The sequence below is a fragment of the Oncorhynchus kisutch genome, linkage group LG13 (genome assembly GCF_002021735.2).
Source record: "Oncorhynchus kisutch isolate 150728-3 linkage group LG13, Okis_V2, whole genome shotgun sequence".
NCBI classification, from domain to species: domain Eukaryota; kingdom Metazoa; phylum Chordata; class Actinopteri; order Salmoniformes; family Salmonidae; genus Oncorhynchus; species Oncorhynchus kisutch.
The window spans coordinates 65,800,926-65,828,912 of NC_034186.2; the positions used below are offsets into that span (position 1 = coordinate 65,800,926).

At 41.6% G+C, this 27,987-nt stretch overlaps 2 protein-coding genes across 46 annotated transcripts in view; one reads left to right on the forward strand and one right to left on the reverse strand.

Annotated features, from left to right (window-relative positions):
* Positions 1-1,950: 1,950 nt before the first annotated feature.
* On the reverse strand, positions 1,951-7,742 carry LOC109901874 (Krueppel-like factor 10). Of its 6 annotated transcripts, XM_031786980.1 has the most exons (5): positions 6,645-7,243; positions 4,257-4,505; positions 3,242-4,103; positions 3,011-3,056; positions 2,817-2,928 (listed from the first exon to the last, which is right to left on the reverse strand). In XM_031786980.1, exons 1-5 carry the CDS (start codon positions 6,684-6,686, stop codon positions 2,925-2,927), a joined length of 1,203 nt encoding a protein of 400 aa, XP_031642840.1. In that variant the 5' UTR covers positions 6,687-7,243; the 3' UTR covers positions 2,817-2,924. The 6 variants fall into 6 exon arrangements, with proteins under 6 accessions (XP_031642838.1, XP_031642837.1, XP_020353461.1 ...); XM_031786978.1 differs by lacking the exons at positions 3,011-3,056; positions 6,645-7,243 and adding an exon at positions 7,323-7,742 and having other exon boundaries at positions 1,951-2,928; positions 4,272-4,505; XM_031786977.1 differs by lacking the exons at positions 3,011-3,056; positions 6,645-7,243 and adding an exon at positions 7,323-7,742 and having other exon boundaries at positions 1,951-2,928.
* Positions 7,743-17,064: 9,322 nt separating this feature from the next.
* Positions 17,065-27,987, forward strand: part of LOC109901873 (E3 ubiquitin-protein ligase UBR5) — a 45,931-nt gene continuing 35,008 nt past the window's right edge. For 19 of the 40 annotated variants that reach the window (XM_031786981.1, XM_031786994.1, XM_031786996.1 and 16 more), the window contains exons 1-10: positions 17,066-17,306; positions 20,328-20,372; positions 20,526-20,607; positions 20,886-20,962; positions 23,113-23,235; positions 23,877-24,156; positions 24,427-24,586; positions 24,895-25,044; positions 25,665-25,876; positions 26,160-26,276. In XM_031786981.1, the coding sequence (XP_031642841.1) occupies positions 17,245-17,306; positions 20,328-20,372; positions 20,526-20,607; positions 20,886-20,962; positions 23,113-23,235; positions 23,877-24,156; positions 24,427-24,586; positions 24,895-25,044; positions 25,665-25,876; positions 26,160-26,276 (1,308 nt within the window). In that variant the 5' untranslated portion in view covers positions 17,066-17,244. Of the gene's footprint in view, positions 17,307-20,327; positions 20,373-20,525; positions 20,608-20,885; positions 20,963-23,112; positions 23,236-23,876; positions 24,157-24,426; positions 24,587-24,894; positions 25,045-25,664; positions 25,877-26,159; positions 26,277-27,987 lie in introns of all 40 variants that reach the window. The other 21 variants (XM_031787007.1, XM_031787011.1, XM_031787008.1 and 18 more) reach the window with 5 other exon arrangements.

Below are 27,987 nucleotides of genomic sequence, written 5' to 3' on the forward strand. Positions count from 1 at the left end.
ACTAGCCTCTCAAAGCACTTCATGGAACAACGGTGGACATCTTGAAGCAAGTGGGGACAGCAGACAGGGATCGGGAGAGATTGAATATGTCTGTAAACACTCCAGTCAGCTGGTCTGCACATGCTCTGAGGACATGGCTAGGGATGCCGTCTGGGCCTGCAGCCTTGTGAGGGTTAACACGCTTAAATGTCTTACGTCGGCAATGGAGAAGGAGGACCCACAGTCCTTGGTAGGGGATCGCGTCGGGGGCAGTGTTTTATCCTATATACTCTATACTTTTCTGCTCTTCTGCACACCAATATCTCTACCTGTACATGACCATCTGATCTTTTATCACTCCAGTGTTAATCTGCAAAATTGTAATTATTTGCCTACCTCCTCATGCCTTTTGCACACATTGTATATAGACCCCCCCTTCGTTTTCTACTGTGTTATTGACTTGTTAATTGTTTACTCCATGTGTAACTCTTTGTTGTATGCTCACACTGCTATGCTTTATCTTGGCCAGGTCGCAGTTGCAAATGAGAACTTGTTCTCAACTAGCCTACCTGGTTAAATAAAGGTGAAATAAAAAAAATAAAAAAAAAATAAAATCCTCAAAGCGGGCGAAGGTGTTTAGCTTGTCCAGAAGCAAGGTCAAGTGACCTTACGTGTGCCAAGAAAACATTCCCCACACCATTCCGCCACCATCCTGTACCATTGACACAGAGCCATAGACTTGTGCGGCTTACTCGAAATCCTGACTCTGCCATCAGGATGACGCAACAGGAACCGGGATTCGTCAGACCAGGCAAAGTTTTTCCACTCCTCAATCGTCCAGTGTTGGTGATTGCATGCCCAGTGGAGCCTCTTCTTCTTGTTTTTAGCGGATAGGAAAGCTGCTATAGCCCATTCGTGACAAGGACCGACGAGTTGTACATTCCGAGATGCGTCCAGGTGTCCACATTCTTTTAGTCATGTAGTGTATGTGTTATTGGTTGTTGAGTCAATTAGACCATGGCCATTTCAAGTTTATTTTTCTAGCTGGCTAACTCCTTTATCTTTCTTTGTAGTTTACCCCTCACTTCAGTAACGCAACACATATCCTCTCACAGTGTGGTGCCAGGGCAACAACCTCACCCTCAATGTGAGCAAGACAAAGGAGATGATCATGGACTACAGGAAAAGGAGGGCCGAAAGCCCCCATTCACATTGACGGGGCTGTAGTGGAGCGGGTCGAGAATTTCAAGTTCCTTGGTGTCCACATCACCAACAAACTCATGGTCCAAACACACCAAGAAAGTCATGAAGAGGGCATGTCAACGCCCTTTCCCTCTCAGGAGAAAGAAAAGATTTGGCATGGGTCCCCAGAACCTCAAAAAGTTCTACAGCTACACCATCGAGAGCATCCTGATCGTTTGCTTCACCACCTGGTATGGCAACTGCTTGGCATCCGACTGTAAGGCGCTACATTGTGTACAGCCCAGTACATAACTGGGGCCAAGCGTCTTGCCATCCAGGACCTATAGACTAGGCATGTCAGAGGAAGGGCCAAAAAATTGTGAAAGACTCCAGTCACCCAAGTCATAGACTGTTCTCTCTGCCACCGCACGGCAAGATGCACCGGAGTGCCAAGTCGAGGTCCAAAAGGCTCTTTAACAGCTTCTACCCCAAGCCATAAGACTGCTGAACAATTGATAAAATGGCCCCCCGGATTATTTACATTGACCCCCCCCACACCTTTGTTTTTACACTGCTGCTACTTGCTGTTAATTATCTATGCAGTCACTTTACCTCTACCTACTTGTACAAATGATCTCTTTAGTAAATATTTTGTTAACTATTTCTTGAACTGCATTGTTGGTTAAGGGCTTGTAAGTAAGCATTTCAATGTAAGGTCTACACCGGTTGTATTTGGCACGTGTGACAAAAAACATTTGATTTGAATTCAACACAAATACAACAAACTAGTAAAGTTTTACACATTTTATTTCACCTGTAACAAAACAAGTTAAAGTTAAATATACAAACTTTTCTCTAACATTCTTTCTTTGGCCAAACAATTCTCATTAATATTAAATATACAGTGTATTGAACACATTCACTAGGTAGAAAAACAATTAATGTACAAGATCTAATAGTTAAGCATAGTTTTGCAATCCATAACGGTAATTTACTTATTTGGTAGGCTCGGGGATTCAGAAAGAGTCTATCTAAGCCTCTAGTTGTTCACAGATTTGACTTCTACATTTCTGTACCTTGCTCCACACTTTGGAGGTTGCCACAGAAAGAGCGGACAGTTGCCACCACTACAACCACATGCAAAGAGGTTGATCTTGTCTTGTCAGTAGTTTAAAGCACAGTTGTAAACAATAATATGAGTATAATCTTCAATAAGTAAGAGTTGATCAAATGTAAATGAGTAAAAACCCTGCTATCATTCATCACACATTAAACTGCCAATAACAATGTAATCTCAAGTGGACCTGAATGAAATATGAAACTGTAAGTCAAGAAACTTTAAACATGTCAAACAACTTTAGTTTTTAAAGAATTCAAAATGTAATTAATTGCATTGATGTGCATTGAAGTCTTCAGTGAACAGTATCACAGTGAATGAGTTCCCATCTAATGACGAAATAGCTTATTCTACAGTGTCTTTAAGGCAAGAGTTTATTCTGGGCAGAGGACGAAGAAACGGTGCTGAAAACACTGCATGTGTAACATCACTGCTGTGACAGACTCCCATCTGCCAACAGGGCACCTTCTTAGTGGCCAGGTGTCGACGGGCGTGCTTGGCCAGGTGGTCGCTACGCATGAAGCGGCTGTGGCACATGGGGCAGGCGAAACGCTTCTCTCCCGTGTGGATTCTACGGTGGCGTGATAGCTCATCGGATCGAGCGAAGCGTCTCTCACAGCCTTCCCACCTGCATTTGAAAGGTTTCTCACCTGAGCAGAACACATAGAGGAAAGACTAGTGTTACAGCAGGACACACACACAGTCAGCCATACAGGCTAAGAGGGTGATTACCTGACCTTGTTGTTACGGTATGTAAGGAGGTCTTTGAACGTTGTGGCTTTAGTGCAATTACAGCACCAATAAGGTAGCAAGAGGAAGCCAAAGAAAAGAACACAAAAAAAAAAATGAGATAAACTCTGTTGTTATTCCTACAATATGTAATGCTTGTGTTACTTGTAAACAAAAAGGCCACTACCTGAATTTGTAACATTTCAACCACACTCCCCACAAGCCCTGTCTTACCTGTGTGAGTCCTCATGTGAGCCTTGAGGTGGGAGCTCTTAAAGTAGGTCTTGCCACAGTCCTCGTGGGGGCAGATATGGCTGCGGACTCTGGACACCTCAGCAGGCTGTAGGCTGCTCCGCTGGACCACTGAGGTAAAGCCTGGCGCTGGGGCGATGGCTGGCAGCTTGGTGCCACCAGATGTCAGCACTGACGGCTGGATCCCGACAACTGGCCGGGGAACCAAGAAGATGATAGGGCCCTTTGTCACCTGGTCACCCATGAAGAAGACTGAAGGAGGACCAACTGTTGCTGACTGTTGTTGGTGACTGGTTGCCGCCACCATGGTGGTGGTAACCATTGGAATATGACTGTTCGTTGCAATTGGCACAGCAGGTAGTATCTGGCAATAAACCGGAACAGGAGAAACCCTACAGTTGACAGGGGACACCGATGTAGGTTGGTGGAATTTACCAACAGAGGCTGGCAGAGTTACAGTAACTGGAGCCTGGATGGCAGCCGGTTCAGCAGAGGAGTCAAGGGGTGTCATGTTCCCTTTGGAGCCCCTGCCAGATAGCCTATCTGCCAGGGGGTTGTTGATGCTGTCTGGGCTTGGCTGGGGCTGGGGAGGCAGGGGTTGGTTTAGTCTTTGCTCCAGGGGGGCGGCTGGACAGATGCTCCAGCTGCAGTGCTGTGCGTCTGCAGTGTGACGGATCACACTGGTGGCCTGTGATCGGGGCTGGCTGACCATCTGTGACTGTGTCAAGCCCTGCTGTGCTGGCTGTGGGTTATGTCTCTGGCACCAGGAGGTCTGTACTGTCTCTGGAGCAGGATGACTGTGAATGGCCTCAAAGTTTGGCGGGCTGTATGGCGGGGTTATACACTGAGACGGGAGGGGGGGGAAAAACCTGAAGTGGTTACGAAACGATATAATCTCTACATTGTGTGAGGTTATATTTATTACATTTCACTTAGTATGGAGGATTATCACAGTGAATGAATGTGACAACACACACAAGTAACACAGGAAATTTACCAGAGACTCACAAACCTCAGCCGGGTCAAATGAGAGATGAGAGTCATCCTCTGAGAAGTCAGGGGAAGGGGTCAGAGGTCGGAACTGTCTATGCTTGAAGCTCCTGGAAGTCCTGGCTTTCCAGTGGGTGTTCATAAACATAAGAGCCTCCACCGCCTCCATGTCTCCCACGGCCATAGGGTGACACTGGGACTCTTCATGGTTCTGACTGCCAGGATAGTACAGCTCATCAACTTCCACGGTGTCACTCTGTTAACAGATAAAGGAATGTACACTGAGTGTAAAAAACATTAAGAACACCTGCTCTTTCCATGATATTGACTGATCAGGTGAATCCAAGTGAAAGCTACGATCTCTTATTAATGTCACTTGTTAAATCCACTTCAATCAGCGTAGATGAAAGGGAGGAGACAGGTTAAAGAAGGTTTTTTAAGCCTTGAGATAATTGAGACATGGATTGTTTATATGTGCCATTCAAGTGGGCAAGACAAAATATTTCAGTGCCTTTGAACGGGGTATGGTAGTAGGTGCCAGGCGCACCGGTTTGTGTCAAGAAATGCAACGCTGCTGGGTTTTTCATGCTCAACAGTTTCCCGTGTGTATTAAGAATGGTCCACCATCCAATGGACATCCAGCCAACTTGACACAGTTGTGGGAAGCATTGGAGGCTACATGGGCCAGCATCCCTGATACAGGACCATTGAGGCCCAGTTCGCTACTTTTGTGGGAAAATTATATATATTTGTTTTATTCCGATTTTTCAGGCGGTGCTGCAGCACCCTCAGCACCCCTACTTACCGTGGCTTTGGTTGTGAGGGGAAAAGGGGGGGGGTGCAACTCAATATTAGGAAGGTGTTCCTAATGTTTGGTATACTCATGTATCTCATCATAATGTCATGTACCTAGTCCCTGTGATCCATAATTATCCTTTCTCTAAAGACATACAAGCTCATTAGACATTAGTTGAAAGGTGATATTATAAATGTCAAAAGTTTAAAGTGAAATATGAAATTATATTTGTCAATTACTTTTCCGTCCATAAAGAAGCAAAGAAAATTATGATTGGACCAACTGTCATTATTCTTCAGCTAGTTAGTAAACACAATGCTCATGCTGTGTCAGTAGCTTTTCTCTATACACTTCAGTAAATCTTTAGATACCTTACATAATTGATTTACTTGTCAACCAATACTAACAGAATATGTAAATCAGGGATTGTCAACTGGCCTATTTGTAGGCTTCAGGATCATAGTAAAATGTCAAAATTTGGTTGTGCATCAGCAGTTTTTCCTTGATATGTCAGTCACTGACAGTTACTCAATTAGCAATGTCAGCTAACAATTTTTTGAATGTTAAGTTAGTCTAGCCAACTATCTAAACGTAGTAATCATGGCCGAATACCAACTGGGTACAGAAGGCACGTGCCCAGGGGCCCTAACCTCCAGGGGGCCTCCATTGATTTTGTTAGTCACTCTCACTCAGATATCATATAAACATAGCATTAGTCATTGCAAACTGTGTAGAATTGCAGGAAATTCACTTTAAAACTGCTCAAATCTCTCTCCGCCCTATTGAAAAATGAGTAGAATTGCATGAAATTTGTTAGAAAATGTTGACAATTTCTCTCTGCCCTATGAGAAATGTGTTGCAGAAAACTTGCTTTAAAACTGCAACATTTAGTCTATGTTTTTATTTAACTAGGCAACTCAGTTAAAAACAAATTCTTATTTTACAATGACTGCTGAGCCAATTGTGCGCCACCCTATGGGACTGCTGATCACGGCTGGTTGTGATACAGCCCAGGATCGAACCAGGGTCTGGAGTGACGCCTCTAGCACTGAGATAGACCACTGCGCCACTAAGGAGCCCCTTTGTGCAACGGCAAACTGTATATAATTGCAATAAATTAACTTTAAAACTAAAAAAATGTATCTCTGCTGTCAAGTAAACAAGTAACATGTTTTGCTCGCATAGGGCCCCGAAAAGGCTAGGGCCAGCCCTGGCTACTGGTATAATACATTTACTATAGTGAAGAGAGTTCAGTCATTTAACTTCACAAATGGATTGATTGCTCAAATCAGTTGACTGCATGTGTGGGTATGGATGTGGTTACGCAGACCCGCCAGCCCCTGCGGCCCCTCATGAGGAGTTCAGAATTTGTGCCCCCCCCCCCCCCCCCCCCCCCCCCCACATCCAAAAAATTCAACTAAAACTCAACATCCACTTATTATTACTAAACAGATCTCAAAAAGTTCTGTTTACATTCTAAACGTATTTCAAAGCGATAGATGCGCTTTAAAAAAAAAAAACATTTCATCATCTAACATCACCCTAACGTTAGTGGTTTCCTAAAAGCCTTCAGTGAGAATGAGGATTGTAGCTACTTACATTGTTGTGGCGCTCGACAAAGGACGACATACATTTTCTCATATTCGAAGACAATGTATCGAATGTAACGTCACTGTGCTAATGAAGTGATGTGTGACAGTCGGACTTGTGGTAAATGTTACAATATATGTTTCTCTTTTCCTTTTTCTAGTTCCATTCAGCCATAATTTCAAATACAGTGGATACAGAGGGGCCGGTCTCTACTTTCAGCCAATCAGACACAAAGGTGTGCAAGAAAGGAACCAATAGGAGAAGAATCAACGCGTGATCAGGGGCTGATGTGGTCCGTGGAAACAGCGTGGTACACAACAGCATCAGCGTGTGAAAATAACGCTGCGAATCCTCCTATCCGGAGTTCAATGAGGGACATAAAACCCCTAACATGACTAATTGCCGAATTTTGAAAGTTCTCCGTTTTTCCAGTCTATTGAACTACATCTGATGATACTTTTGTTGTTATATTATATTACATCCCCCCCACATCCAAAAAATTCAACTAAAACTCAACATCCACTTATTATTACTAAACAGATCTCAAAAAGTTCTGTTTACATTCTAAACGTATTTCAAAGCGATAGATGCGCTTTAAAAAAAAAAAACATTTCATCATCTAACATCACCCTAACGTTAGTGGTTTCCTAAAAGCCTTCAGTGAGAATGAGGATTGTAGCTACTTACATTGTTGTGGCGCTCGACAAAGGACGACATACATTTTCTCATATTCGAAGACAATGTATCGAATGTAACGTCACTGTGCTAATGAAGTGATGTGTGACAGTCGGACTTGTGGTAAATGTTACAATATATGTTTCTCTTTTCCTTTTTCTAGTTCCATTCAGCCATAATTTCAAATACAGTGGATACAGAGGGGCCGGTCTCTACTTTCAGCCAATCAGACACAAAGGTGTGCAAGAAAGGAACCAATAGGAGAAGAATCAACGCGTGATCAGGGGCTGATGTGGTCCGTGGAAACAGCGTGGTACACAACAGCATCAGCGTGTGAAAATAACGCTGCGAATCCTCCTATCCGGAGTTCAATGAGGGACATAAAACCCCTAACATGACTAATTGCCGAATTTTGAAAGTTCTCCGTTTTTCCAGTCTATTGAACTACATCTGATGATACTTTTGTTGTTATATTATATTACATCCGTTTACACACATTATATTGTTATTACTTTCTTTTTTTAAAACATTCTTTTTTTTAAAGTCAAGAAGACTTGACCTTTAAAGACTAAATGCAATATTATATTGCAGACTGGTCTCATAGACTAGACATAATATAGTAAACGTAAATCCGGGATACCAAATTTGTATGATATATTACATTTGGTATGGTTGCATAAAACAGCAGGAGGGTGGTTGGGTAGGTGTATAACATGAACATCTAGCAACTCAAAGATTGTGTGTTCAAAACCCATGATGGATCTCTTCAGCATTTTAGCTAATTACCAACTTTGCAACTACTTACTACTTTTTAGCTACTTTGCAACTACTTAGCATGTTAGCTAACCATTCCCCTAACCACAACCCTTTTAGCTAACCCTTTCCCAAACCTTAACCCTTTTAGCTAACTCCTAACCTTAACCCCTAACCCCTAGAGCTAACGTTAGCCAGCTAGCTAACGTTGGCCTTAGTACCCACCTAGCTAACTTTAGCCACAACAAATTGGAATTCGTAACATATCATACTTTAAGCAAATTCCAAACATTGTACATTTTGCAAATTCAGAACATGTTGTATGAATTGCAATTCATAACATTACATATGAAGTGTAATTCATAACATATCGTTTGAAATGGATGATGGACATCCACAAATGAACACATACCATACGTAAGATATCATACTAAATGGATTGTCTCTGATTTACAAACAGATACAGAATAATACTAAATGCTCTGAGACCACATTGCATATACAATATCTGATTTGGATATCTGGTTTCCAACAACAGGAGAGTTGCTGGTTTGAATCCCAGCTGACAGGAACAATCTGGTGGGAGTTCAAGTGTTCCTGTCATTGTCCCCTTGAGCAAGGCACTTAACTCTACCTGCTACAGACAAAAGCTCTTTTACATTATTCCCTTTAACCTCAAGGGATTTAAACAGGGATAGATAAAGGCTAAATTGTATTTATCTAGGCAAGTCAGTTAAGAAAACATTTTTATTTACAATGACGGCCTACCAGGGAAGGTTAACTGCCTTGTTCAGGGGCAGAACGATAGATTTTTACCTTGTCAGCTCAGGGATTTGATTCAGCAACCTTTCGGGTACTGGCCCAGCGCTGTAACCACTAGGCTACCTGCCACCCCAATGTGGCTGTGTACAGAGAGAGACATCACCCTATTAAGTGTCTGCAGTTTTTGGACTGCTGCCCTCAGTAGGTCTGGTAGAGTGTTCTATCCTGCCAACAGAGATGGGGGGGGTTATCTGTTCTGTATGGATAAGGTAAGTGTCAGATGTCTAGACGTTCCTCCACGGGTCAGAGACTGGGAACAACGGGAGGCTGCAGACAGAGACAATAGTGAAACATACACACAGTCTGCCTCCCAAAAGGCCCCCTGTTCCCTTAACAATGCACAACTTTTGACCAGGGCCCATAGGCTAGTGCACTATACAGAAAATAGGGAGCTATTTGGTACACATCCACAGCCAGGCTTCACGGCATCTCCAGGCCTCCGGGTGGTGGTACTGTCTATCTGACACTGAATCATACATTTTAACATCTTACCTCCATTAAAATAACTGACTATAAATCAAATAATAAAATATTTGATTCAGTCCAGTCAGTTGTGACTCACTGAACTCTTTCCATCAAGTACAGTGTTCCTTAAAAGAGTTAACTCCATTACCAGTTCACTGTATCACAGTATCATGTAGTGTCAATGCACGGTCTCTAGACGGTCAGCGGTCTCTAGCTCTGGGTGCCAAGCTTATGTACTGTACATCTCAGGCCAAATAGTGTGTCCTAGATTCAAGTTGTAATGCATATAGATGGGGTCGTATCTGGAGTGTTGGGCTAACTTTGAGGCTTGAGGCAACTGTGCCAGTACAGTATCTTGTGATCAGAACCTTATAGGCTATCTGAGCTGCTGCTGTTCATCTGAGATTATTGCTGGAATGGAGGGGTGGCAAGAGGGCCTGGGCACAGTCCCTGAATTTATCCCTTTTTCTCAGAAGAAGAGACCAGGAAAAGCCCAGCAGCGTCCATCCCTCCCCCTTTCTCACGTATATGCCAGCAGTCACATTACCCTGAACTCTGAAGCTGGGTTGCTTGTGAGATCGTAATGCATGGGGGTAGAGTAGTGAGAGGTGGTTGCATGCCTCTAGACCTAGACAGACCCATACTAGATTACTAACATTAACACTAGACGCAGACTTATTCCAGTTTATCCCACACTGACCAGTCCTAAAAAAAAAAAAAAAAAAAAGTCCCAGCTAGCAGTACAGAGCAGTTATTTTAAAGCCTCACTCCTTAGTGAGCTATCTTGTTACTGAGCTGGAAATAACCCATATTTGTGCTGGCCTGAGTGACAAGAGCTGGTGTCGTCACAGCTGATGCGGGCTTGTTTAGTGGTGGTGAAATAGCAGTGGAGAGAGGCTCAGCGTTTGGTCTTCAGAGTGTGCATTGGAGGACTGTAAAATGTAAATCTTAAATCCTGGAGACATTTGCACTGTTTACTGATGCCTTCCCCCTGTGTGAATGGGTGAGACCTCATTTCAAATAGTATTAGTTTTCTTTCAAATACTTTTGAGCATTTCAATTAGTCCACCTGGAATGCCAGATGGGTGACGTTTGTACTTTTGGGTCTATTCTATTGGTTCCATTGTGCAAGGCAAGCTCAATCAAGTGCAGCTAAAGTTGTTGTCTATCATTGTAAACAAATAATTTGAAACCAGGTGTGGTGTGGATTACTTTAAGTAAAGGACACCAGGGTTTTACTCCAAACACTACTCCACACAATATGGCTCTAACTACAGTATTCCTCCACTTCTTTACTGCCCCATCAAATTAAGCTTTTAAGTGGCTAGGTTGTAATCTGATCTAAATTGTATAACCAATGTGAATATGTGAGGTGAAAGTTGAAGGATGTGCACTACATTACTGCATTGTATAATGCAGTGCATCCATTGCAGTGACACAGCAAGTTCCCTGCTGTTTATTTTATTATCAGTATGTCCATATTGATCCCCATTTTAGGCCATTTGATAACACATTGACCCGTAATCTAAACAGTGATATTTCTGTGTTCTTGTTTGACTTGGCTCTGATAAAGGGTAACATTTAGGCTTAGTGGCAACAGAGTGGTACTGGCATGGAGTTCAACCACCTCAGGATAGGAATACACAGAGGCACACAGTGGATTTCTGGAAGAGAAACATGTTTTGACGACAGTTCCACCAGCTATACAATCTCAGTTAAACTCCTGGAAATTATCCTGCAGGTGATATTTTTTGGAAAATGTCTTGTCCAACAGTTAGCAAGCATAATCTGCAAAATATACACACTACCGTTCAAAAGCTTGGGGTCACTTACAAAATGTCCTTGTTTTTGAAGGAAAAGCATGTTTTTTTGTCCATTTCAATAACATAAAATTGATCCGAAATGCAGTGTAGACTGTCACGGTAGTTGTAATGAGTAGACCAAAGTTGTAATGAGTAGACCAAGGCGAAGCGCGGTATGCGTACATTCTCTTTTAATGAATGTGCATCGAACAAACCAACAAAATGAACAACCGAAACACTATACAAACTAGTGCTGACAGGCAACTACACATAGTCAAGATCCCACAAACACAAATGAGGAAATGGCTACCTAAATATGATCCCCAGTCAGAGACAACGACAAACAGCTGCCTCTGATTGGGAACCATATCAGCCCACCATAGAAATACAATTCACCTAGATGACCCACCCTAGTCACTATCACGCCCCAACCATCATAGAAAATAAACAGCTTTCTTTGGTCAGGGCGTGACAGTAGACATTGTTAATTTTGTAAATGACTATTGTAGCTGGAAATGGCAGATTTTTTATGGAATATCTACATAAGCGTACAGAGGCCCATTATCAGCAACCATCACTCCTGTGTTCCAATGGAACGTTGTGTTAGCTAATCCAAGTTTACCATTTTAAAAGGCTAATTGATCATTAGAAAACCCTTCAGCTGTGCTGACATAATTGCAAAAGGGTTTTCTAATGATCAATTAGCCTTTTAAAATGATAAACTTGGATTAGCTAACACAACGTGCCATTGAAACACAGGAGTGATGATTGCTGATAATGGGCCTCTGTACGCCTATGTAGACATTCCATAAGAAATCAGCCGTTCCAGCTACAATAGTCATTTACAACATTAACAATGTCTACACTGTATTTCTGATCAATTTGATGTTATTTTAAATGGACAAAAATGTGCTTTTCTTTCAAAAACAAGGATATTTCTAAGTGACCGCAAACTTTTGAAAGGTAGTGTACATCATCTGAATAATCAGTGTTTGCCTTTTTTCTGTCATCCAACTATCTTAATAATGTATTTAATCATGTAAAATATGTAATGTGGCTTGCCACTGACAATTCAGAATACAAACATGCAGATTACCTGAAGGGAAAGTAAAAAACAAACTGTATATTTGTTATAAACCTGTTATAACCATAGACCATAGAGGTTATAACACAACATAAGAAACTAAAACATGTTCACCTCACATTTACTCTATGTGTACGTCTAGTACCAGACCAATGGCCACATTAACCAAATTTGTTCTCATGTTTTTCTTTTTTGTAGAAACATTGCGCAATACCGCTGAGAGAATTGTCAACCAGCTGTACCAAATCTAACTTCACTGAAGAAAGATCCTTCAGTCATCGGAGGACCTGAGCCCTAGGACCATGCCCCAGGACTACCTGACATGATGACTCCTTGCTGTCCCCAGTCCACCTGGCCATGCTGCTGTTCCAGTTTCAACTGACCTGAGCCCTAGGACCATGCCCCAGGACTACCTGACATGATGACTCCTTGCTGTCCCCAGTCTACCTGGCCATGCTGCTGCTCCAGTTTCAACCTCCACCTGACTGTGCTGCTGCTCTAGTTTCAACTGTTCTGCCTTATTATTATTCGACCATGCTGGTCATTTATGAACATTGAACATCTTGACCATGTTCTGTTATAATCTCCACCCGGCACAGCCAGAAGAGGACTGGCCACCCCACATAGCCTGGTTCCTCTCTAGGTTTCTTCCTAGGTATTGGCCTTTCTCGGGAGTTTTTCCTAGCCACCGTGCTTCTACACCTGCATTGCTTGCTGTTTGGGGTTTTGGGCTGGGTTTCTGTACAGCACTTTGGGATATCAGCTGATGTACGAAGGGCTATATAAATACATTTGATTTGATTTGATTTGATTTGAAAGCAAGTGAGTGTGAAGCAGATCACAGCAGCTGACTCTCTGGGAATTTTGTAGTTTATGTTGATCCTGAGAGAATGAGAGAGTCTGTCAGATGAAGGAGTCTCTCTCCACTCATTCACCTCAGGGGCAGGCAGAGAGAAGTGGAGCTATCTATTCCCTTCTTTTACACTCCTATACTCTAAGGGGCTGTACAGTCATGAATTTCAGAGTATTAGTAATTTCCTCAACTGTATATGCTAATGATGAAGAAGAAAGTGATGACGAACATACAATCCTGTAGCATTACCTGTAGCATTACCTATGTGCCTCTCTTTGTCATTCAAATGAGGTCTCTAGGTTTCTTCCTAGGTTTTGGCCTTTCTAGAGAGTTTTTCCTAGCCACTGTGCTTCTACACCTGCATTGCTTGCTGTTTGGGGTTTTAGGCTGGGTTTCTGTACAGCACTTTGAGATATCAGCTGATGTACGAAGGGCTATATAAATTAATTTGATTTAATTTGAAACGAGCAGTTGTATACAGTTTAGATAATTTTATACCCCGAGAACACAGATGTATCATTTTCCATTTGTGTTGATTTTTAACACAGAGCATATACTGTATTTTTTCTTTTTGGAGAAATATAGAAATCTTTATTTTCTGTATTAAATGCCTTCATAAATAAATTATTATTCTGATACTGTGATCATAAAAGACAATATTTCTTGAAAAGGTACTATTTTTTAAGAAACAGGCAAATACGTGTGAGTTGACAAAGCGTACTAATCATAAGGGTAGGATTTGGGCCCTGTCTCTGGGATACTCAATCAGCAGCCAACAACAAACTTTTCAAAAGGCGAAAAAAAAATAAAATAAAAGGTGAAAGACAAAGCCTGCCATCTGCTGGCATAAAAATCTAATTTAAAGACCATAGGTCTATACTGCTGAAGCTGTCAAAGCTGTTTCTAGATGAGTAGGTATATGCAATCAATGCTTCTGCTACATAATAGAGTTATCTAAAAAACTACAGCAGGTCTATCAAAATGTTTTAATTATTTTTCTTCAAAAATATGTACTTTAACATATAACAACACTGGAGGCGTACCGAAAGCCGGTCATCATGTTTTATTGCTGTGTGGAAATCTAAAAACAGGCAAAAATAATTATACCATTGGTTCCTGCTGCTATGCTTCTTTTGGGGATTCTGCCATAATTAGGCCAGCACAGCACTCATATCCAGGGAAACATGAATCAAGCAGCACAGGACTGCCTTTTACAGTAGCGAGGCTGGCCTAAGGTTACTCTGCTTTTCTATTGTCAATTTCCCTCATTTCCAATTATTTCAGGAAGAGGAATTGCATTTTTAATCTGTATTGTATTTTTAACCCACCATATCCAGTGTCCCTTTGGTTATTCTGGCTTTTTAAAATATGACATTTTCATGTATAGATATTTAAATATTAATAGGGCCGGATTACTGAACAGGAATGCAGGACTCCGACCCCCAGGGGGCCCCCAACCTCCACAAAAGAAAAAAAAGGGTAGTAGCAAAATATATAGAATTTAGAACTTCAAAATTCTCTCTCAACCTCATGGTAAAATGTGAGCAATAGCACGTTTTTCTCTCTGACCCATAGAAGAATGTGTAGACATGCAGAAAATTTTAAACTACAGCGTTTTCTCATAACTTCCTGACAAAATGTCTAGAATAGCATTATAAACAGCAAATGTTTTCAATGTGTTTAAATGGAGGAAGTAATAAATAAATAAATGCATTAAAATAGAAAACACTTTTGAAAGAAAATAGGACACATGTATGATTTTGACAGTGGTTACTGAAGGTCTATAGACAGGTGCTATATCTGTGGACCTTTTTCATTACGCCACTTTACCCACTGGGCAAAAACTGGTTGAATCAACATTGTTTCCACATCATTTCAACCCCCAAAAATTATGTGATGACTGAATCAATGTAGAAAACTGATTGGATTTGCAAAAAGTCATCAATATAAGAGAATTTCGTATTTTATTCACACAACTTTTAACTTAAATCATATGACAGGGTGAAATCAAGCAACATTTCATGTTGAATTCATGTTAGTTGACAACTCAACCAAATGTAATTCAAAACTAAGCGTTTAATTGAAGTCTGTGCCCAGTATGTAATTCCTCTCTTGAGCTGTGGGGATGTCAACCAGCAGAGGGAGCATGGGGATTATACATGGCATGGGATACAATCATTGGTTAAACACCTCCACAAAATTCATATTGGACAGTGATCCTCAATCTCCATGTTATAGTATCCACGTACCAGTTTGCATAACGGAGAATGTTAATTTTTCAGAAAAGTAATGACAGAGTGGAAAGGAAATGTCTGAATGTAAGACATGATTTTGTTTGCTCTATTGACCCAGTTTTGTCATTGTCAGAGGAATCACCTACTATCATTGTTTGCTAAATCCCCACAGAGCTCCCAATTTATTATGGATTACCTCAAACATCCTTGGATTTGTTGGCAGTGTTCCTTTGTGTATCCTTATCTTGTACCTGTGTATAATCTTCCTTCTTAGGGAGGAGGTCAGAGACCTGGCCGGGTGGTGCCAGAATAACAATTTATCCCTCAACGTAACCAAGACTAAGGAGATGATTGTGGACTGCAGGAAAAGGAGGACCAAGCACGACCCCATTCTCATCGATGGGGCTGTAGTGGAGCAGGTTGAGAGCTTCAAGTTCCTTGGTGTCCACATCAGCAACAAACTAGAATGGTCCAAACACACCAGTTGTGAAGAGGGCACGACAAAGCCTATTCCCCCTCAGGAAACTAAAAAGATTTGGCATGGGTCCTGAGATCCTCAAAAGGTTCTACAGCTGCAAGATCGAGAGCATCCTGCATGGTACAGCAATTTCTCGGCCTCTGACTGCAAGGCACTACAGAGGGTAGTGTGTACGGCCCAGTACATCACTGGGGCTAAGCTGCCTGCCATTGAGGACCTCTACACCAGGCGGCGTCATAGGAAGACCCTAAAAATTGTCAAAGACCCCAGCCACCCCAGTCATAGACTGTTCTCTCTACTACCGCATGGCAAGCGGTACCGGAGTGCCAAGTCTAGGACAAAAAGGCTTCTCAACAGTTTTTACCCCCAAGCCATAAGACTTCTGAACAGGTAATCAAATGGCTACCCGGACTATTTGCATTGTGTGCCCCCAACCCCTATTTTTTACGCTGCTACTACTCTCTGTTTATCATATATGCATAGATACTTTAACTATACATTAATGTACATACTATCTCAATTGGGCCGACCAGCCAGTGCTCCCGGACATTGGCTACCTACACCTGTTGTATTCGGCGCACGTGACAAATAAACTTTGATTTGATTCTAGGAGAGGAGACTGCCATAATTATCCTACCTCTTGCATCAGGACCAATATAAAAAAAACAGTAGCAATTTCCTTTAAATTGTAGTCTACTAATCCTAAACATCATATATGAACACATTCTTGTCTATTGATGTTTTGTATTATGTCATTCTGTGTTATGTTTCATGTTTTGTTTGGACCCCCAGGAAGAGTAGTTCCTGCTTTCGCAACAGCTAATGGGGATCCTAATAAAATACCCAAATAACACACACTCAAACTCTGAGTGAGCCCTTGGTGTTATTTTATTGTTCATTTTTATTTAGGGTAGATTTAGAGACCTATAATAGGGAGAGGCTCCAGACAGTGTCCCTGGGGGAACTCTTTTTGTCTTACTTGATAGACTGTTGGCAAAATAAGCAACCAATGTATATACAGATGTTATAGAGACCATGTCTGTAACAAAACATAGATCATGAAACTATTGCTTTCTATCCAATAGACTTATCACAATCCAATAAAAACGTTAAAATAGCACGAGCTAGACGTCTAGAAATGTTTAATTTCCTTTCTCTTCATTGCCTTTCTTCTTTAAACCAATCCCGTTCCGTTTAACATATTCCCTGTTTCTGTTCAGGTCCAACCAGCGTCCAGTTTTCGTGTGTGCTAAGGTTAATCAACATACAGAACGAAAAAGCTTGGTAGAGTTAAGATGGCGGCATGTGGGTGAGGAGGCTGTAGTTCTTAGCTCGGGATTTTTTGTCATAAAATATTTACATGAATCCTTACATATACAAATATCGAGAAAATAACATTTCCTACACACTTGACACATTTATGTGTTAATTTGGATTGGATCCATGACATCCATACACTTCGTGGTTCACCCGTTGCCCGGGACTGAGGACCAGCTCAATGACAGGTATTTGTTGCGGGCGTGAAAAATAAGGGTTTAAATTAATATATATGTGTATGGTGTGGTACCCGACGATTATCTATTTGTTTCGAAGCAATATTCATATTGTCATGTGTATTTCAATCAAACAATTTTCGACCACATTACCGTACTTGAAGCAAGGCCCGGCATCTTGAACAAGCCTCTTCAACGTAGCTAACGACGTTAGCTAGCCTGCTAGGCTAACAAGCTAGTTAGCCATAGCTAGCAGCAGTTAACGGAGCTGTTTCGTTCGTTCTCTGACTCTGCCTGGAATGATTGGCCGATGGTCAAAGTTGAGACGGACAATGCGGGTTGGGGGATGGGGAAAAAAATAAGGAACGTCAGTGATTAAGGCATTGTAATGATCCGTCATTGTTTTTTTTTGTTGCATTTGACATTGTATGTCATGTCAACTACCCTTTGGATATCTTATTGTCGACTATCCAGCTGGCTAGCTCAATGGAACCATTGAAGATGTAGCTAGTTAGTTAAGTGGCTAATAAGCTAGCTAATGTATTAGCTAGTAATTGCTAGATAACGTTAGCTAAGCTAGCTACACTTGTGCTAATATGTTTGCTTGTTAGTTAGGTACGGTTATCCAGCCAACCAATTGTAAGCTAACATTGGATTGCTTATTTGCTTCGATTTAGTAATCTAGCCAACCAACGACGTTAGTTAGCTAACTAACGTTAGTCGTCCAACTATTGTTCCTCGTGAATAAACATTAGCTCGTTCTCAACCTCATATTCTTAATCTACAGTATGAGAACAGCGCTTTTCTATGATCTGTGGTTTAAAAGTATAATGGTCCTAAAAATGTTTATCTGTGATCATTGCAGGTAAGATTAAAAGTTAAAAAAAAGAATGATTTTCAAAACCTGCAACGGGTTCGTAGGCCAAGGGTGTATTTTCTTGGTCCCCATGTCACCTTGAATCACTGTTGAAGATGTCATCGGGTCGCTATAACTTTTTAACTTGATTATTTTATAAGTACAAGACAAAGAAATGCGCCGTTTTCACATATATACTGGACAAATAAAAAAGTGGTGGAGTTGGCCTTTAAGTTACAACACATTTTTACAGACGTTTAAGAGAGGCAAGGACTAGCTATGAACAGTTGACTGTGTATTGTGACCTGCATTTTGCTCTGCAGGTGATTTATAGTAAACCTATTTATATCATCCGTTGAGATTGAACTGATTAATGGGCCATTCTACTTTAAGACAGAGATTGGGACGTTGGAAAAGTATATCTTGAATGACCTTGAATTAAAATCCAGGATATGACATTTGAAGCTAGGATTTTGTCCAGGGTCTGTACCGTTGACCACCTGCTTGGGCCTCATTGACCAAGATGGTTCAGTGGACTTGACTGGTTCCTAATACAATCATGTTCACGCATCTTGCGATAGAATTGGCTAATGTGTAATGACAATCAATCCCCAACTAAGCCATATCTTTTACAAGCTGCTAGCACAGGCAATGGCATGCATTCACATTTGCTATATGGTCACCATGTGCTAATATATCCTCCTACTGCTCAACTGCAGTTGTTTGTCTTACCAAAGAGGTGTTTCTTACCATAGTTGTCAAGAGGCATACTTTTATCCCAAATAAATAAGATATTTGCTTCCAAGAGTAGGTTGTGACTCACAATATGCCAGTCTTATGGACTGCTCATGCCTCGACTGTTTAGGATGTCTTTTCATGACCCGGCTGAGGACACATTCTTCTCTGACCCACATGGCTAGAACAACATTTATTATTTTTGTACAGGTTAGGAGGGGAAATTATGTTTAGTATACACAAACACATTTCTTGCAGACTAAAGGAGCCCTTCTGTCCTGTTGATATTAATGGCTCTGGATGGTGTGCCTCATATATCAAGACAGTGTTGCTGTCTCATTGTTTATCTTCTGCAGAGGGACTGGTTACTGTCGCTGGACAACCGGCCGGGCCATGCCTTTTAAGTCATTGCCATCCATTGGCTTGTCCACTGGGCTTGCTTGACAGGAAATGTCATTTGGCGTAGGCCTATTACTTACATTTTCACCCCTTACAGCTTGCATGCAACTGTCTGATATCCTTTCCTCCCTTTGCAACAGGTAATATTGCATCTTTGAAAAGATTTGTCCACTTTCTGTGGCAGACTTTTTGTATGATAACAGCCTTTGTATTGACTTGCTCCCTTGAGTATATGGATTAATTAAATGTTTGTTCACTTCACCTGTTTCCTGTCAACAACCATTGTTGTACTTAAGTCATTAGAATTAGAATCAATGCTTTTAGTAGTGTAGCCTATAGCAGTTGAAGCTCTGTTTAAACAATTGTTGACCCTATTTGACCCGTCATTTCATAGCAGGCAAAACGAGTAAGGCATGCGCCTAGTTCACTCATTGAGAGAATAGATGCTAGAGCTGAAACAAGAAGTAAAGCTGTCAGCCTGTCATGTTTTACGTGACATGTTTTTTAAACATCGCTACAATCAAAGATTTTGCTGGTCTAGGATGGTGACCGTTATGGACTTGGAGTTGTACTAAATACTAACTGCTCAACTTGTACTAAAAATAATGGTCACAATAGTACTGATGTCTCCTCTGTTGGATGTAGCTCCGCACATGCCCTGTTTCTTTGACTGGGGGAATGACCTGCCCACTAGTATCCTCTGCGTGAGTGAAGGCAACAGTCCCAATGCAGTGCAGATGGTTTTACACACCATGCTCTAACTGTTTAACTTTACTGTTATTTAATGTGTTTTTTTATGCAGCTGGTGAGTCATTTTGATACTGTTGTCATCAGCATTCATGTATTTGAGATTCTTATTGGACTTCTTGTTAACGTCATGTAAGCAGATGCCATGCTCCTTATAGTCTACACAGAGTACAGACTAGTAGAAATGTCCTTATTGGCCATGGATTTCCAGACCGTTAATTGCACAAATTCACACCGTGAACGGAAATTAACGATCTCACTGTCAATGTTTTTTATTGAATTTTTATACTTAACAGACTTCGTGAAGTGTCGGAGAAACTCAACAAATACAACTTTAACAGGTAAGACATTAATATTTTTTAAATACTGTGGAATTATCAGCAAATGTATTATTCAGCTATGTCTTTCAGCGGGGACCACACTCCACAGATATATAGCGATCTTATAGCTTTTATACATGTTAACATTCACTACATTGTCTGTCTCTAATGCAGTCATCCACACCTCAACCTGCTGGAGCAGGCCACCTTAAAACAGTGTGTAGTTGGACCAAACCATGCTGGCTTTCTGCTTGAGGTAACATCGAAGGATTTATGTATATTACAATCAATAACATTTGAGGTGTACTGCCTCTACATTTTTGACAGAGGTTGTGACTTCAAATGGCACCCTATTTCCTATACAATGCACTACTTTTGGGAGAAAAAAAGTAGTTTCCGCGTACATTTTATTTTTTATGAATAGGAGCACCATGAATTAATAAAAAAATATATATATATTTTAGTGCAGTCTTTTGTGTGACATGCCATCACCTTTTCTGTTTTGATAATATGGAGTAATTTCTTTCTTTCCAGGATGGACGTGTGTGTCGGATCAGCTTTGCTGTCCAGCCTGATCGTCTGGAGCTGACCAAACCAGATGGCAACGATGGGTGAGACTGTTTACACTAGGGAAATAGTTTCATCCTAATGGACTTTAAGAGAACTTTCAATACCAGGGGTTGCATTAGCTTTCAGAAATCGGCATTTTCAAAACATATACCATAAAAAAATCTGTTTTTTAAACCATTTCACCTGCGTTTTTATATTAAAAATCAAGTGGTTTTTTTTGCTTCAGTAGAGTGATAAGGGGTGTGCAACTACGTAGTTTTTCTTCACACAAAATACATTATTGCAACACATTCTGTATAATTTTTTCATCATATGACCACAGAAGTGCAAAGCTATTTGGCTAGTAAATTAGTTTTCAATGAAAAAGCAAGGTATTTCTTTGCAAAAACGATGGGTGGCCATCATATTTGTTATGTTTGTCATAGAAAGAATGTAGCCAGCTACATTTCCTAATGTTTTGCTTGACGTTAATCTTGCTTTGTAACTTGTTACTGTAAATACTACACCGGAGGAAAGTACCGAACACATCAGTCATGGCACTGTCTGGCGATCCAATGAGAGAGCAAAGATATTTCATCCGAGTGGAGAAGTGCAACTGAAGCACAAAATGAGTCCTTTTACATTCTTGATTTTGAGTGAACAGAATTGACAATAAGTGTTTTAGATCTGCATTTACAAAACACGGCAAGATATTTTGTCTTCCTTGACTCCTGCATGCTGAAGCCTAGCAATGGTGAGTCCTGCGAGTTGAGTTCCACTGAGGTCTTACTAAGTACTTAGGCCTACTAGTAGAACTGTTTCATGATGTTATTACTTGGTCACTTAACACACAAATGAAAGACCAGAAAGTGTTGACTGTGTTAAGGTGTTTTGCATCATGGGAAATGTATGTTTTATAGATAAGTCATTTGTATTTTATTCCCTTTCTGCAATTTATTGTCCCCCAAAAACTAGGCAAAACAATGCTCGCAATGGTATCTTAGCATTTAGGAAATTTAGGCCGCGTTCTGAAAGCCAATTGCAATTATGAATCTGCTCTTTGCTTTTCTTTGTTTTATTTTGTATGAGCAAGAATGCCTTTTTAGCTGTTGCTAGGGTGTTTGTTGGTGGCCAGCTTGCATTTGTGAGTTTCATTGATACCATATGTCTTACCAGCAGAACAGCGTCAAACCATGAACTAGGCCCTCTAGTTGCAAAGCAAGCAAGTGATTCAGTCTGAGAAACACTGGTGAATGTGACTGGTTTACTTTAAGATTTTCTGCAGAGCACATGCTTTGTTGCCTGGCACGGTGAAATAAGCTGAACTTTTCAAAAGAAAATGAGATGGTTTCAGATGGTAATAGCTTTGCAGTCAGCTGCATTGTGGGTTACTGGAAAGCCTTACTGTGGAAACGAGCACTGCACATTTTCAATCAGTAACTTTGACAGCTGACTGAACAAAGCTTCCACTCGGAATACTATCCAGTCACACTCCGCACGATGTATTTCAAGTTTTTACAGTGTCATACTTGTGTAATAAATGGTAAACAAATGTAAATTTTTACAGGTTATTTATTATTTATTTCTGCAGAAGTCTACACAATTAATTGTTAGGTTTACTATACTCAGTTGCTAAATAAAACACTTCTATATTTTGTGTGTTGCTAAAATGCCTAATAGTAAAATCTATCTGCATTCTTTAAATTGGGAAGCAATTCACAATATATTGAGATACTGTGTACAAAAGAGTCATTGGTTTGAATCTCAGACAGGACAATGCTATTATGGTCAGTCTCAGGCGTTGTTCATGATTTGGTAGCAAGTAAGTAATGCAATTTACTTAAACGTAGACTGCAGCAAATTCATACATCTATGTACAATAGACATCACATTTAACACAATACACTTGATCATATTCTTATTGTAGGAGTTCGCAATCGCAGCCCTAAAAAAAACAAGAACCTTTAAAAATGAATAAGTCTTGGAAGGCGGAACGAGTTGCAGCCAATTCTGATTCCCGAGGGTGTTGCTCTGCTAGCCTCTATTCCCCTGTTGTTTTTAACCTTAAACATAAAAATGTAAAAGCCCTAGACATGGGCCACAACCTGGGATTTCCACTTCCAGGTTGTCTTCTTAATCTTTGGTCCCATGTGGGACTACTAGGTATGTAGTAACTGATCTGATCTCCCGTCTTCCTGTCTTTTGTTTCCAGTTCAAAGTTGAGTGGCAGTGGTTCAGGGACAGGAAGGAGCTCCAGGCCAGGCAGGACTAGTGATCCTCCCTGGTTCCTGTCTGGCTCTGACACACTGGGCAGACTGGCAGGCAACACCCTTGGGTAAGTTCTGGCAGTAAGGGCCCTCAGGAAAAACCTCCCCTAGACACTCTCGGGTAAAGTCGTTATACGGCTTCATGTGCATTAGCGCCACTTAGGCCTAGACAAAGACGGCTGCAGGAGGACAGCTGAAGGCATTATTACTATCCAGGATTCAGGTATTGTCCATGTAAAATGAGATGGTGCAGTCAGAATCAGACCTTGTACCACAGAGTTGTCCTGGAAATTGGGACCTTCAAACCAAGGCAGCAGCAGCTCTGAGGTTAAAGGCATAAACATAAAATGCCTATTGAGCTTTGATAGAAATGTGCTGTGGGCTGATTTTGAATGACACTAGGTGAAAGCAATCTACCATCCTCCATTGTTTTTTCCACCTTTTTTTCTTACTTTACTGGCCCCTTATTTGAGATTTAATGTGGTCAAATTCATCTCTCAAAAATGACAAAAGACATTTGCTACCAAACTATCGGTTCCAAATTGCTGTATGCATAAATACCCTAAGACCTCTGCACTCTCTGTGAAAGCCAGCGGTCCCACGGTTAATTGCTAATCCAGTGCGCAGGCAGGCAGCCATGTGTTGATTTGAAAGAGTTTCTGCTGTGTGGCTGACTGCTGTGCCTGACCTTCGCCTTGTGCTATAACAGGAGTCGCTGGAGCTCCGGGGTGAACGGTGGAGGAGGAGGTGGTGGTGGTGGCGGTGGCAGCAGCAGCAGTGTAGGAGGTGCAGGGGGAGGAGGTGTAGGAGGAGCTGTCAGTGGAGGTGGTGGTGGAGGCTCCTCTGGGAGGTCGTCTACAGCTGCCAGGGACTCGAGACGTCAGACCAGGGTGATCCGCACAGGGAGGGACCGGGGCTCTGGTCTCCTGGGCAGCCAGCCCCAGCCTGTCATCCCTGCCTCGGTCATCCCAGAGGAACTCATCTCCCAGGTTAGACCCAGTGTCTGTCCTCAACTACATTGATTTAAATTCTGGTAGTGAAACCACCGTATGAGAGTTTCTTATCACTGAATATACCATTTTAAAGAAACACTTAACAAATCAGATTTGACCGATTTTATTGCTTGACCAGAGCCCCTCGTTAATTATAACAAGGTCCTCAACACATGGCCTTCTCTTCTCTCTGGTGTTCAGTCACCACCGCCACAACATGGTTGATTTCTGGGTGGTGATCTTCATGTTGCCTCCCCTCTTCCCCAGGCTCAGGTGGTCCTTCAGGGGAAGTCTAGGAGTGTGATCATCCGGGAGCTCCAGAGGACCAACCTGGATGTCAACCTGGCCGTCAACAACCTGCTGAGCAGAGACGATGAGGACGGTGACGATGGCGATGACACAGCCAGCGAGTCCTACCTCCCTGGAGGTACCACTTTATTTCACCTTGATGTGTATTCTATAGCTTTGTCTCATTAAGATAATCTCTATTGCAAGAGACTCAGCATGGCAGCTTCGTATGCATGAGCAGAGGGCTCTTAAACAGTTTGGTCTGGTTTAAGGGGGTTATGCGAAAGCTTTATGTAGATGGTATTTGCTACATTTGTGGAACCAATGGAGTTGTCCCAAAAATTCTAAATGCAAAAGTCTCTATTAATCTATGGGTTTGACCCTTGCCTAAATGGACAGTAATAGTCATGTCATAAATATCCCTCTCTTTTGTGTTGGACCTTACAGAGGACCTGATGTCCCTGCTGGACGCTGACATCCACTCAGCCCACCCCAGTGTCATCATCGATGCTGATGCCATGTTCTCTGAGGACATCAGCTACTTTGGCTACCCCTCCTTCAGACGCTCCTCCCTGTCCCGTCTGGGCTCCTCGCGAGGTAACTGACCACACGGCACTCAGAGCTGCTGCCTAGGGACCATCAGCCTCAACTGTAGTCAGGAGGTTGAGATTGAAATCACATTTCTCTTCCTATATAATAGTTGTAGTAACAAGTTACCTAAATGGAAGTAAGATTACTTTTCACCATATATAGTATATGCTTTTAGTTCTCTGATAGTTGAGGTATATCGTTAAAGTCAATGCTAGTCTTTCCTTTTCAACCTGTCGGCAAAGCCGATGTGGTGTTGTGAATGTGTGTGGTGTTGTGAATGTGTGCTGCATGGCCATAATACCTGTTCTTCAGTGAGCCCTCTGAGAAAGGCCCGCTAGACCCTGTCATTACAGGCACCACTTTCTACTGCAGCTGTATGCTGTAGGATCAACCCTCTCCCCTGTAATGCATGTCTATCTCTAATCTATCCTGACCTGTCTTCCTACCTCACATTTTAACATGTGAGTGTGCAGACAGACACCACTATTAACTAACTTTAACCTTTTTACTGCCAAAACCCTCTTATTTGCATAATTCTAAAAATAAATCTCTTTAATTTGTTGACGGGTCTTCCCCAGAGAGTGGCTTACTTTTATCCCACTGGTGTGACCCCATTGCCATACCAGTTCTCCTTCTTCCCTTAGAGCGTGACTCAGAGCTGTTGCGAGAGCGTGAGTCTGTGTTGAGGTTGCGGGAGCGGAGGTGGCTGGATGGGGCCTCATTTGACACAGAGAGGGGCTCCACCAGCCGCGAGGGGGAGCCCAGCCTGGACAAGAAGAACATCCCCGTCCAGAGCCCTGTCTCTCTGGGCGAGGAGCTGCAGTGGTGGCCTGACAAGGTGGGAGAATAGGGACATTGATCGATTGGTTGATATAATAATTTGATTAATGGGAAGGTCCACTCTTTTTGGTGTTCATTCAGATGTGATGTCAATAAAGCTTGTTCAGGCAACATGACAGCATTCATTATCACGTTAATGGATTTCCCACTTGGTTTATTTCTAGCGATATGTTTTAATAGTTTTCGCTAGGTCTATATGCTCAATATTGTTTTGGGTTAATGTGCACAGATCAGGTTAGCAAATATTTCTTAGTAATGTTTCTGTTGGTGTTTTGGTCCAGGATGGTGTTAAGTTTGTGAGCATCGGGTCCTTGTTCTCTGAGCTGGTGGCAGTGAGCTCTAAGGGGGAACTCTACCAGTGGAAGTGGAGTGAACCAGAACCATACAGAAACACACAGGTAAACAGCAGTACTGTACAACAAGCCAACAGGACTGATTGCATGAAAAATGTGAAGGATTCAGCAGCAGCCTTTATCAAATCTAATTCAAATTATTTATCAGAGACCAGTGCTGTACACTAAGAACACTAACTCTCCTCCTGAGGACTACTTAGCAAATAAGTGTTTAAATTCAAACACACGTTTTATTTGCAAACCCACCTTAATGTGTGTGTATGTATGTATATATATATATATATATATATATATATGAGGTTGACCGATTATGATTTTTCAACGCCGACCCTGGTTTTTGGAGGACCAAAAAAAGCAGACACCGATTTGATTTATTTGTAATAATGACAATTACAACAATACTGAATGAACTTATTTTGACTTAATATAATACATCAATAAAATCAATTTAGCCTCAAATAAATAATTAAACATGTTCCATTTGGTTTAAATAATGCAAATAACAGTGTTGGAGAAGAAAGTAAAAGTGCAATATGTGCCATGTAAAAAAGCTACCGTTTAAGTTACTTGCTCAGAACATGAGAACATATGAAAGCTGGTGGTTCCTTTTAACATGAGTCTTCAATATTCCCGGGTAAGAAGTTATAGTTATTATAGGATTTATAGGACTATTTCTTTCTATACCATTTGTATTTCATATACCTTTCACTATTGGATTTTCTTATAGGCACTTTAGTATTGCCAGTGTAACAGTATAGCTTCCGTCCCTCTCCTCGCCCCTACCTGGGCTCGAACCAGGAACACATCGACAACAGCCACCCTCAAAGCATCGTTACCCATCGCCCCAAAAAAGCCGCGGCCCTTGCAGAGCAAGGGGAACAACTACTTCAAGGTCTCAGAGCGAGTGACGTCACCGATTGAAACGCTATTAGCGCAAACCCAGCTAACTAGCTAGCCATTTCACGCTGGTTGCACCAGCCTAATCTCGGGTGTTGATAGGCTTGAAGTCATAAACAGCTCAATGCTTGAAGCACAGCAAAGAGCTGCTGGCAAACGCACGAAAGTGCTGTTTGAATGAATGCTTACGATCTTGCTGCTGCCTACCACCGCTCAGTCAGACTGCTCTATCAAATCATATACTTAATTATAACACACAGAAATACGAGCCTTAGGTCATTAATATGGTAAAATCTGTAAACTATCATTTTGAAAACAAAACGTTTATTCTTTCAGTAAAATACAGAACGGTTCCGTATTTCATCTAACTGGTGGCATCCCTAAGTCTAAATATTGCTGTTACATTGTACAACCTTCAATGTCATGTCATAATTATGTAAAATTCTGGCAAATTAATTAGTCTTTGTTAGGAAGAAATGGTTTTCACACAGCAAATAGCCAGGCAGCTCAAACTGCTACATATACCCTGACTGCTTGCACGGAATGCAAGAGAAGTGACACAATTTCCCTAGTTAAATGTTATGTTACCAGGCAATATATATATTTTTTTTGTGTGTGAATTTTACCCCTTTTTCTCCCCAATTTCGTGAGGAGTCGCTGGTGCGCAATGAGACAAGGATATCCCTACCGGCCAAGCCTTCCCTAACCCGGTCGACGCGAGGCCAATTGTGCGTCGCCCCTAGGACCTCCCAGGGTCTCTGGTGGCACAGCTGGTGCTGCAGTACAGCGCCCTTAACCACTGCGCCACCCGGGAGGCCTGTTAGTAGGCAATATTAACTAAATATGCAGGTTTAAAAAT

Coding starts and splice junctions, on each gene's coding strand:
- LOC109901874 (XM_031786977.1), bottom strand. CDS start 7,364: ATGAGAAAATGTATGTCGTCCTTTGTCGAGCGCCACAACAAT. Junction 4,104..4,256: donor CTGAGGTTTGTGAGTCTCTG/GTAAATTTCCTG, acceptor CTCCCGTCTCAG/TGTATAACCCCGCCATACAG. Junction 2,929..3,241: donor TCACATGAGGACTCACACAG/GTAAGACAGGGC, acceptor TGTTCTGCTCAG/GTGAGAAACCTTTCAAATGC.